General features: G+C 50.1%; 1 protein-coding gene across 1 annotated transcript; it reads right to left on the bottom strand.

Annotated features, from left to right (window-relative positions):
- Nucleotides 1-2,060: 2,060 nt before the first annotated feature.
- On the bottom strand, nt 2,061-4,669 carry FRAT1 (FRAT regulator of WNT signaling pathway 1). The gene is made up of 2 exons (XM_047824317.1): nt 2,967-4,669; nt 2,061-2,866 (listed from the first exon to the last, which is right to left on the bottom strand). The coding sequence occupies exon 1, from the start codon at nt 4,479-4,481 to the stop codon at nt 3,633-3,635; it is 849 nt and encodes a 282-aa protein (XP_047680273.1). The 5' UTR covers nt 4,482-4,669; the 3' UTR covers nt 2,061-2,866; nt 2,967-3,632.
- Between the last annotated feature and the right edge of the window lie 7,748 nt (nt 4,670-12,417).

Raw genomic sequence — 12,417 nt, 5'->3', positions numbered from 1 at the left:
AGGCTCCAGGCTCTGAGTCATCAGCCCAGAGCCCGACGCGGGGCTCGAACTCACGGACCGCGAGATTGTGACCTGGCTGAAGTCGGACGCTTAACCGACTGCGCCACCCAGGCGCCCCTGCAAGATTTTTTAAAAGCTGGACGGTTTAGGGTTATGGTGCATTTAAAGTGCCTGATAGTAGAGATTAGTTTTCTCCAGTTGTCCTTTTAAATTAATTATTTATTTTGAGAGAGAGAGTGTGCAAATTGGGGAGGGGGCAGAATGAGAGAGAAAGAGGGCGACAGCAAGAGAGAGTATCTTAAGCAGGCTCCACGCTAAGCATGAAGCCTGACGGGCTTAACGGGGGCTCGACACAGGGTTCACTCCCATGACCTTGTAATCGTGACTTGAGCCAAAATCAAGAGTCAGATGCTTGACTGAGCCACTCAGGCTCCTCTCCAGTCTTCCTTTTTTAAGGAGGGAGTAGTACTATGTGAACCCCATGGTTGAGTCTGGCCTTAATTGATCATTACAAGCCAGCACGGCCGGTGCAGTGGCATCAAATCATGGCCGGTTTGGCCCTCGATTGCCCCTAACCCTTTGACCTCAAGGAAATCCCATCCCCAGTAAGAAGCAGAGCTGATGACCCCAGGCGTACTCCAATGCTGGAGGAAGTCAGCACCTGACCACTTTCCTCCTGCTCAGCGCCCAGTCGTGGCAGCCACCTACACTGTTGGAGCGTCCCCTTCCTCAGTGTTAGAGCCTACATAATCACCCTTCCCTTGCTGAGCCCCACTGGACAAGCCTCCCACAACATTTTCTGGACAGGGTGTACGGAACAGCTGGCTTGGTGCGCTCTGGAGGTGTATCTCAGACTATCAGGGGCAGAGAGAATGGGGAGGTATAGACAATAGGCATGGAGTCCAGAAGGGAGTTAGAAAGTCAGGACTGTAGAGGTGCCGGGTGCTCAGTTCGTTGAGCATCTGACTCTTGATTTCAGCTCAGGCCACTATCTCAAGGGTTCATGGGACAGAGCCCTGAGTCGAGCTCTGCGCTGACAGCAGGGAGCCTGCTTGGGATTCTCTCTCTCCTTCTCTCTCTGCCCCTCCCCTGCTTGCATTCTCTCTCTCTCTTTCTCAAAATAAATTGAAAGAAAGAAAGAAAGAAAGAAAGAACGAACGAACTGTATCCAGAAAGCACTTTTGGGACCATGGCATGCCCTTCTTTCATGAGAAACCTAGGACCCAGTCATATGGCTACCAAGGGGCAGTCCTGGGAAGGAACGAGTAGGGACTAGAGACTGTTTTTCTCCAGTATGTGCCAGTCACAGCAAACTTTTCCACATCTCACTTCTCGTCTATTGTACAGAAGGAAACCAAAAGCCCACAGAGGTTCAGCAACTTGTCCGAGGTCCCCATTTAATAAATGGCCTTGAACCCTGCATAATATATTGCCTAGTGTGGCTCCTTCCTGGAGGGAACAGGCTGAAGTAACTCAGAAAGGGAGGGATAGAGACAGGCCGTTATGTCACCGCTCCTGGAGAGAATGGCAGCAAACATGCTAAGAGCAAAGAGAGGAGTCCTTTCAGACACTGCCAGACAGCTTTCCCACCGTGGGTTTGTATCCTGATCGGCCGCTAACCAAGAGCTGCCGCAGCCTTAAGGGCTGCCTTGTGAAACGAGTCCACTTAATGACCACGTTAGAAAGAAAAAAAAAAAAAAAAAAAGTGATGAGCCTCCCAGTCTGCAGTGACAGGCTGAACTGATGTCCTTTGCTAATAGTCAGAGGCAGCTTCATAAAACTCCATCACTGACTAGTAATCCAACAGGCTCTAAGGTTTTAGTGAATGGGATTGGTCCAAAACCTGACCTCACTTTCATTTAATTTCATGCCAGCACCAATACACGCCCAGCCACACAGACCCTGCTTAACTAGTGAGCCGCTCAGACACAAAGGCGCTCTAATTACCATCCACAAGGCAGGCCGACAAGGATTTCAAGTGTTTTTAAGGTTTATGAATTAGAGAAATGTGTTCTCTGCATCTTTCGCACCGAGGGCAAGTAGAAGATAAAACCCAACAATAAACCCAACAAAAAAACCCAACGCATTTATTAAAAACAAGTATTTCAGTTAAGTTAAAATCCTACAATCAGGATAGCCACAATTCCAGACACTCCGGTGCGAAGTGTAGATATGTCAATAGCCACATCTGGATGATGAACAAGCCATTGAATCTTACAAAACTAAAACACCCACAAAACGGTTTTAGATCCCTCAGAGTAAGTGAACGGTATGTTAAAGCACTTTACCACCATTCACAATGGCAAAGCCTGCAGCTTCTCCGTTTGGAGGGTCACATTTTCTACTCGGTTTCCTTCACTTACAAAGGCGAGCTGGCATGCCTGGGGGAGGGGCAGAGGGAGGAAATCAACTCCGTCTATCCAGGGAATTGCAGCTGTTATTGCAAATGGCCCCGGAGAGTCCATTATAAGCTGCTGTGCGAGGCTGTGTCCCCGGAGTGCGCGTCACGTGGCGTCTCCCCAGCCCCCAGCCCTGGCCCCGAGGAGCACCAGCGCCACCCACTTGGAGTAGGACAGCAGAGCCGTGGGGGGAGCGCAGGGACCCGAGGCTAAGACTCTGGGCAGTTTCTGTGAAAGCCCAGGGCGCGGCTGCCCGCAGAAGGCACCGGCGCCCGTCACGTCCCCGCCTCCCCATACCCGCGGTGGCCGCGGTGCGCGTGTCCTTAGGAGACTCCAGTACTTGCAAAACACCGAGCTCTTCTCCGGAGTACAGGCAGAACCCGGCAACTCTTCTGCTCTACTGGAACCCCGGAACCCTGCCTGTGCTCAGGAAACAGTGACCTTGAACCCGAGGAGGAGAGGGACGGCTGTGAAAATATTTTAGAGAGGAAGGAGGGTTCACTCCACGTCCCACCTTACCTTTCCCCAGCACCGCCCGCCCCCGCCTCCCGTGCCAATCTCGCACACCTTTCCCTGCCACGCTGAGAACCGCAGCCAGTTGCAAAAAGGGGGACAGAGAAAACGTTACTCCTATTCAACTCCCAAAAAGTCCTTTCATGGTACCGCGTGTTTTGTATTAAGAACCAGCACCCAAAAGACATGAGATGCGTTTTTGTTTTTTTTTTTAAGAGTCACAAATTTTCAAGTCTGGCAGTTTGAGGTTTTCCCTGAAATGACGGTCTACTCATGTTCCCCTCCCCCAAAGTGGATCAGGAACCAGCCCTGAAAAGGTAAAGTAACTGGGATCATCCTCGTCTTTCAGACGCTCGGCGATCCCGAGAAGCGTGGAGTGTGGCCACATGGTCGCCGGGCTGAAGGGCTCCGAGAGGCTGCGTGGAACTGCAAGCTGCACCGCCGGGGCTGGTCAAGCCAAATAAGGAGTCCTACTGAATGTGAGCTTGGGAGTGCGCTCTGTAATCTGCCTCACAAATAGGGCCAACCAAGCTGTTTCAAACACACTGGAGCCCTCCATTAATTCCCCAAGGAAATATTCGCGGTTTTTCCATTCCTCGTCTGCATTAGCTTATTTTCCCGTTTCCAACTGCGCGAGTTCACCAGTCTGAATAGGGATGCAGCCCTCAGCGGAATCCCTTGCCCTCCAGGCAGAGGCTGGCACTGTGGCCACTCGGGGTGTTAGCTGCCAGGTACCAGAACGCCGTCGCCAGTTTTGAGCTGCGCCCTCCTCCCAGACGCGCCGGGGTCGCTGCAGGCCGCGCGAGGGCTGTGGGGCGAAGGGGGCTCATGCACTGGGGCCGACAGAGGCCCCGTGAGCGGGCGCTGGGGAAGCTTTGCGTGTAACTGCAGCCGTCGCGAATGAAGCCTCCGCACAGCCTCCTTGATGAGGTTCCCCGAGAGCACCAGCTGCTGCAGGAGCCGGTGCGGATCGTCGTCGCCGGTGCGGGATTCGAGCTGGGTCCCGCGTCGCTGTTGTAGGCGGCGGGAGGCGGCGGCGCCTCGCAGCCAACCTCGCCGGCACGGGCCGGACAGCGGCTGCGGGGCGCCCCGCTTGTTGGCTCCCGAAGGCCCATCAAAGCCGGGATGAGGGGCCAGTGGGGACAGAGCGCTGGGGCCTGCGGCGAGCTCGGCCACGAAGTAGGGCGCAGCCCGGCCCCGCACGCGGCCGCGGTCCCCGAGGGCGCAGCGCAGGGCCCCCGGGGGCGCCGGGCCCACCGCCTCGGCCGGCGCGGGCGGCAGCAGCAGTGGCAGCGCAGGGGGCCGGGCCTTGTCCGCCCGCACGGCCGCCGGGGGCCGCGGGGGCTGCAGCGGCGGCCCCGGGGGCGCGCACGGGGAGGCCGGGCTGTCCTGAGCCGCGTCCAGCTGCAGCGCCTCGCCGATCTGGGCCACCAGCAGGTCCACCTCGCCCGAGCCGCCCAGCGTCACCGACTGCTCCAGCAGGAGGAAGCTGTCCTCCTCCTCCTCCTCCTCCGCCTCCCCCTCCGCTTCCTCGCCGGCTTCCTCTTCCTCCTCCCTCCGACACGGCATGGCCCCCCGCCCGGGCACACGGAGCTCGGCGGCCGGCGCTGGCGGCTCGGCGGCCCGCCGGGCTCGATGGGCCGCGGCGGAGCGGGGAGCGGTGCTGAGGCCGAAGCGGGAGCGGGGGCCGGGGCCGGGGCCGGGGCCGGGGCCGGGGCGGACACGGAAGCGGGAACCAGCCAGGCACTCGAGCCGCGCGCCTGCAGCCGCGGGAGCCGGAATCCTACCGGCTCGGGTTGATTTGTAAACAATGGGTGACGTCGCCGCCGGGCCCTACCACCGCGCGAGGACGGGGGTGCGCTGTACGGTTGGGGGGCGGGGCGCCCGCTGGGCCCGGGTGCAGGGTGAAACCTAGCTGCTTCTGAGTCCACCAACCCTGAGTGCTGTGTGCAGGAGCGCACTGGGTTGCGGATACCCGCTCTGTCAGCCGGGCGTGGTTGGCATTTCCAGAAAATGAACACCGGCGTGGACTCAGTTGGTTTCTTCCACACACAAGCACAGACACTTACACCCACACACTCCCCTCTTTTAGGCGCGTCAACTCGTCTGGATTTGGCATTTGCGCTTTTGAGGTCCCGGGTGCCCGCGTCTGGGAAGTGATGACCCGGCGAGTGAAGCGAGGATGGAGAGAAGGGGTCAGGCGAGAGATCTGTCTGGAGATTAGGGAAACGAGGCTGACAGGGATGAAAAGGAAGCCCAGGACCTTGTGGTGTGATGGAGTGCGGGGGGCGGGGGGCGGACGGTGGGTGGTAGAGTTAGAATAGGCAAAGAAAGGACACAGAGCAATGTTTCTTGACCAGGAGCATGGGTATATGGGGCCTGGACTGGGGCTGACATTCCTGGAGAGGAGGAGGTCGTTGGTTTTGGGCGGTGGGTGTGTGAACTGAGCTAGAAAGTTCTAAGAATGCCTCAGCTCAGCAGGGGAGTATCTTCTCTGAGGGGAACACAGGAGAGGAAAATAAGCTGTTTGGATGAAAATGGAGATATGGATCAGTTTAACTCTTCCAGATATCATGATTGGCTTAATGATTAACCAAGACTTCATTTTTTAAAAGGAGGAGGGATGGAAAAATGATTCTTCACTGCCTTGTTGCCTGGAGGTTTTAGACCTTTATTCAAAATCCCAAATCCCTCAGGCCTAACTTCCAAACTCTACACTTGTAGGTGGCCAAGTGTAGAGGCCCAGCCTTTACAAGCCAATCAGGGGAGGTATACTATCAGCGTGAGAGAAATATTCAAAACTGGATTATGGTGATGGTTGAACAACTTAGTAAATTTACTAAAAATCATTGAATGGCCTCTTTCTTTAAAAAAAAAAAAAAATTGGGGCGCCTGGGTGGCGCAGTCGGTTAAGCGTCCGACTTCAGCCAGGTCACGATCTCGCGGTCCATGAGTTCGAGCCCCGCGTCAGGCTCTGGGCTGATGGCTCGGAGCCTGGAGCCTGTTTCCGATTCTGTGTCTCCCTCTCTCTCTGCGCCTCCCCCGTTCATGCTCTGTCTCTCTCTGTCTCAAAAATAAATAAACGTTGAAAAAAAAAATTAAAAAAAAATTAACATTTATTTATTTTTGAGAGGGAGAGACCGAGCATGAGAGAAAGGAGCTGGGGGACAGAGAATCCGAAGTGGGCTCCACGCTGACAGCAGAAAGCCAGATGTGGGACTCTAATTGATGAACCCTGAGATCATGACCTGAGCCGAAGTTGGACGCTCCATCGACTGAGCCACCCAGGTGCCCCTCTCTCTTTTCCCCAAAATAGTTATTTATTTATTTTGAGAGGGAGAGAGAGAATCTCAGCACAGAGCCTAATGTGGAGCTGGAGCCCATAAACTGGGAGATCATGACCTGAGCAGAAACCAAGAGTGGGTTGCTCAACCTACTGAGCCCCTCCCCGCCCCGCCCCCCCCCCCCAGCCCCTGAATGGTCTCTTAAGATGAGTGAATTTCATATGTAAATTATATGTCAATAAAGCTGTTTTAAAAATTAACCACAACACATGCACACACAAATACAGAAGCCAGGCAGAAGGGGGCTACTTTAGGATAGGCAGCAGGAGAGTAGCCTAATTTCGAAAGGGAGTGCCAGAGGAAGAGACTGGAGACCGTCCAGATGGGGAGAAACAAGGGTCATGGTGGGCAGTTCCAAAGATGCTAATTACAAGAGCAAACCTCCAAGGAGAGATGGGGTGGAGGGAATAGGTGGGTAATTGTTTAAAAAGTGTTGGGTTTATTCTTGCTAAGTATGGAGAGAAGAATGTGGGAATAAAGGAAGAGGCAGTTTGAAAAAAGCCAGGGAATTTTTAAATCTTGGAAATGGGGACTTCTACAGGGTGTCATAAAATTCATCATATCTTTTTAGTAGATTCCTTAGGATTTTCTATATATATTGATCATAACATCTGTAAAGAAAGATAGTTTTACTTCTTTCTAGTCTGGATGCCTTTTATCTTTCTTGCCTAGTTGTCCAGCTAGAACTCCTAGAACAAGGTTAAGTAGAAATGGTGAGGGCAAGCATTCATGTCTTGTTCTTGATCTTAGGGTAAAGCATTCAGTCTTTCATCAAGTATGACGTTGGCTGTGGGTTTTTATAAAAAGGTGGCTTCATCAGGTTGATAACATTCCCTTCTATTCCTGGTTTGTTGAGCATTTTTTATCACGAAAGGACTATCCCCTCATTTTAAATCACTATTCTTTTTAAAATTTTATTTTAGAGAGAAAGAGAGAGAATGTGTGCATGCAAGAATGGGGCTCAATCTCACAACCCTGGGATCATGACCTGAGCTGAAATCGAGTCGGACGCTCAACTGACTGGCCACCCAGGTGCCCCTTAAATTATTATTCATGTGAATGTACAATCAAGGCAGGCATTTATTAGCTTCAATATTCTGAATCTACTTATTTAAAAACTTAAGATGTAAATAATTGGTAGCAGCTTACAATTTGTGTTTTTTAAAAATACTTTTATGTTTACTTATTTTTGAGAGAGAGAGACAAAGTGCAAGCAGGGGAGGGGCAGAGAGAGAGGAGACACAGAATCTGAAGCAGACTTCGGGCTCTGTGCTGAGACACAGGGCTCAAACCCATGGACTGGGAGATCATGACCTGAGCTACAGTCAGACCCTTAACCGACTGAGCCACCCAGGTGCCCCTTGAAGACATTATTCTAAGTGAAAGGAACCAAACACAAAAGGCCACATATTGTAGGATTCTGTTTATATGAAATATCCAAAAAAAACAAATCCACAGAGACAGAAAGTAGATTAATGGCTGACAGGGTAGAGAAGGGGATTAGGACTAACTGCTAATGGGTCGGGGATTTCTTTTGGGGTGATGAAAATGTTTTGGAATTAGTGGTGATGTTTGCACAATGTAGTGAGTATACTAAAAGCCACTAAAATGTACATTTCATAAGTATACACTTTAAAATTCACCTTAGAAGGCATCTGGGTGGCTCAGTCGATTCAGCGGCCGACTCTTGATTTCGGCCCAGCTCATGATCTCATGGTGGTGGGATGGAGCCCCGCATCCAGCTCCTCACCGGGCATGGGGCCTGCTTACGGTTCTGTCTTTCCCTCTGCCCTCCCCAACTCGTGTGGGTGCATGCTTTCTAAATAAATAAATAAATAAATAAATAAATAAATAAACAAGTAAATAATTCACTTTAGATGTGAGATATATATCAATTTTTAATGCTAAAAAATATTAATGGTAACATCTAGGTGCTGGGTAATAGGGTAGTTCACTGTCAAATTCTTTCACTTTTGTTGACTGCAAATTTTTAGAATAAAATGCTGGGAAAAAATAAGCCACAGAAAAGAGCTGATTAATTTTATGGCTTCCTTCAGAACTGCCCGGGACACGGGGTGGTGGTGGTGGTGGGGTGCTCAGGGCTGACAACTGGGAAGGAAGGGAGCAAGGAAACACCCTGCTGGCAGGTTGCCTGCTACACGGCAGGGGAATTGTGTAGACTCATTCTCCAGTGTTGAAAGAATGTAGACAGTCTGCTGCAGGCTGACCAAATTCTTGCCCACTGTGGAGGATTTCAAACTGTATGGCAGGAATGAGGCTTGACACTATTTTCAGAGGCCAGCAACATCCCTGAGTGCTGAGCGATGGGCAGACATGGGCTCGCCTCTTTGTCAGTCCCTTCATTGCCACCCAGCGCCCACGCAGGGAGGCTGGAGGAACTGAGCTGGTTGGAGGTTGGTGGGGGGGGGGGGGTATGTGTACAGAGAGAATTTAAGGGATTAGGGGATTCACACTGAGGTGCAAAGAGGTGCTAATGAGATAGTAAACACCTCTCGGGGGAGTAGCGCTGAAGAAGCTGCAAACTGAGAGGGCAGAAGTTGAAAATGTCTTGAGGCTGCTGATAGGGTGGGAAAGATAACTGGCCACTGGTTAAATGGGACAGTGGTGTCTGTAACTCTGTAGTTAAACTGGATGAACGGCTTTGGGCTAACAGTGATGCAGCAGTGTGAAATAGTTTTGCCATTCATAAAGGTAGAAATGACTCAAGACTGGGGAAGAGGTTGAGAGGGATGCAGCTGGCAGGTGGAGACTTGAGTAGTGCACTGAGTTGAATGAAGCTCCCTCCACATTCCTGCCTGCCTGGAACCTGTAAATGGGACCTTATTTTGGAAAGAGGGTCTTTGCGGATGTAAGCAAGTTAAGATGAGGTCAAACTAGAGTAGGGTGGGCTCTAATGCAGTGGCTGGTGTCCTTGTTCAAAGAGGGAAATTTGGACACAGAGACGCACAGGGAGAATGCCACGTGTCCGCAGAGGCAGAGATTGGAGAGGTGTCACCACCAGCCAGAGAACACTAAGGATTGTCAGCAGTCACCTATGGAGAGCACGGAACAGCTTCTCCCTCAGAGTCCCCAGAAAGGAACCAACCCTGCCAACTGACACCTTGATACTGGACTTCTGGCCTCCAAAACTGTGAGAGAATCAATTTCTGTTGTTTTAAGGCACCAGGTTTTTGGTAATTTGTTACGGCAGTCCTAGGGAACTAGGAGTAATTTCAAGAAATTGTGTAAAACATGTAAGCCATGGAGAAATTTATTGAAGGCTCTGGGGGAGTTCTGAGAATCAGTGGAAAAAATTGAAGGGCTGAGGGCCCCTCTGATAGATGTTGGGTTATGCTAGGCCCAGCGACATCTGCCATGAGAACAGGAATAAAGAATAAAGAGAGAAAAAAAACAAGGGGCCAATAACCCCTTTTTGTGTGTTCATCATATGTAAAATAAATAAATAAATAAATAAATAAATAAATAAATAAATAAATAAATAAATAAAAGCCATATCGGGAACACATCCCACAGGGATTATTAGGATGACCCCATATAGGCTGATGCAGTTAGCACTCACATTTCTGGAACTGCAGAAAAGCTTGCGCTGTCCTTGCCAAAGGGATGGCAGCAGGAAGGGAAGAGTAGGTGTTCAGGCAGGTGGTCTTGGATCTGCAGAGGTTTTGGGACTGTCTGGATGCCTGGGACAGCAGTGGAATCAACAGAATTGGAAATCAGGAGACACAAGGTCAGGTGGCCTAATTCAGTCTTTTCGAAAAAAGATTCTAGTTTTATTTATTTGACTAGATAATATAGCCACGTGGTTGAAAATTCTAAAGGTCAAAATGGGAAAAGTGGAAGTTCTGACCCCATCCCTGTTCCCAGCCACCCGGTCTCCCAACCTGGAGGCAAACCATACAATCATTATTGTTTTTTAAAAAAGTATTGTTTTTAATGTTTATTTATTTTTGAGAAAGACAGATCACGAGTGGGGGAGGGGCAGAGAGCGAGGGAGACATGGAATCCGGAGCAGGCCCCAGGCTCCAAGCTGTCAGCACAGAGCCTGACGCGGGGCTCCAACTGGCGAACCTCGAGATCGTGACCTGAGCGGAAGTAGGACACTTAACTGACTGAGCCACCTAGGTGCCCTTACCATTTATTCTTTTAAAGATATGTGTGTGTATGTGTGTGTATGTGTGTGTGTGTGTGTGTGTGTATCTTTGTATTTGTATTTTGCCTCCCTTTGTTAGCTAGAAGCTTTAACAGAAGCTGCTGTTTGCTTCCCAGCTACCATTCTCCCCTTCGATGAACCCCATGTTATGGAAGCACTCTAGTATCACACTTTTGAATTTCTCTGGCAGCTGGATGGGGCTATGTGATGACATTCTAGCCAGTGAGCTAGAAGTCAGAAGTATAGAAGTGCCGTGTGGTACTTTTGGAAAGTCACCCTAGTAGAAAGGGGCCAAACCTTTCTTTTTTTCTTTCCTCGTGTTGCCTGGAATGTGGATGTGTTAGCTGGAACTCCAGCAGCCACACGGATCTATGAAAAGAGCAGTGCATTTGAAGGAATCTCAAACAACGTCTGAAGAGTCAAATGCAGTCTTAGACTGCCTACCTCTGGATCTCTTTTCTGTGAGGAAGAAATAACATTCTACCTTGTTTAGGCCAACCAGAAACTTTGTGAAGATAATGCTACTATAATCAGAAAATCTGCAAAGCTGGTTTGGAGAGCAATGCCAGTCAGGCAGGCCTATGAGAAATACTCAGATCAGGAACCGAAGCTGATAATGATAGTAGCTACCACATACTGATTATTCTTTCTAACAGTTTTATTGAGACATAATTTACATGCCATAAAATTCACCCATTGAAATTGTACAGTTCAGTGGCCTTTAGTGTATTTCCAGAGTTGTACAACCATCCCCATAATCTAACTTTAGAATATATGCATCATCCCCCAAAGAAACTTTGTACCTAAAAGCTCTACGGAAAAGTGCTTTACAGATGTTATTTCCTTTAGTCTTCCAGTAACCTCTAAGTTTGGTTTTATCCTCTTTATGGAGAGGAAAACCAAGGCCCAGAGATAAGAAAACTTGCCCAAGATCACCCAGACTACCAGTGCCAGGGCCAGGATTCAAACTCTGTTTTGGTTGACGCCTAGACCTGCCCTTCTCAAGCCACTACCCACATGCTGTTACCCAGGCGCAGCGATGTGGTCTCTTACCTCTGCCTAGTTCTTATTCCCCAAGGCCTTCAGTGCCTCTGCTAGCAGTCATGCCCTATTTCTGGTCCCACTGCGGATGCCCTTCGTGTTTCCTTGGCTGGGCGCATGCAACTTGTTTCTGGACCCTAGCCTCTTTCCCTTTAATCCACTCTTGTGGCAGATCAACTTCCTAATGCCCAATCCTGCTCAGGTTACCCACCTTTCCCACTGTGAATATGTGCACGTTGCCTCCGGAGTAAAACCCTTAGCTCCTTGACACAGTATCCAGAACTCTTAGAGGATTGGCCCTGATCCATTCTTCCAAACCTCTTGTCCTCCACCCCCACACAAGCCAGGTTCCTGTCTCTTGTGTTTGGTGCTGTTCTTTGCGCAGAGAATGGCTTCTCCCACATCTCTAGCCATCTCAGTCTTGCTCAGTCTGTGAAGTGAAGCTCCTTCATGAAGCTGTCTCTGTTCTCCCCAGTAGGTGGTGGTTCCTCAGCCCTCTGCTCTCCCACCCCATTCAGTTCCCTCAGTGGGGGCTGTTAGAACATTCTTTATTTCAGTAGTTACTTGGGCTGGTGTAGACTGTAAGTCTCTTAAGTTCAGAAGTGAGAGTCCTCTGATTGGTCAGGCCTGAGTTCTTTGCCCACCCCTATAGCCAGAGATAGGGCCAGTCATACCCAAAACTTTTGGACTGAGATAGGGAAGTAGAGGATCCCTTAAGAGTTGCTGGGTGCATCAAAACAAAAGCCCATTTCCAGTATTGGCAGGATGTAGTTTTTCCAGAAGGCCTGAGCAACTTTATTGTTTCATTTATTACTTCCTTGATTTAATTGATTAACTCGTTCCTTTATTCCTTCAACAAATAGTTGGGTAAGCAAAACTAAATATAGTCCTTAACTCATAGAGCCTCCAGTCTCCAAAACTAATCAAGCAATCTATAAACAAATCTAGA

This window comes from Prionailurus viverrinus, chromosome D2 (assembly GCF_022837055.1).
Source record: "Prionailurus viverrinus isolate Anna chromosome D2, UM_Priviv_1.0, whole genome shotgun sequence".
Lineage (NCBI taxonomy): Eukaryota > Metazoa > Chordata > Mammalia > Carnivora > Felidae > Prionailurus > Prionailurus viverrinus.
This window is presented reverse-complemented; position numbering and strand designations above follow the sequence as displayed.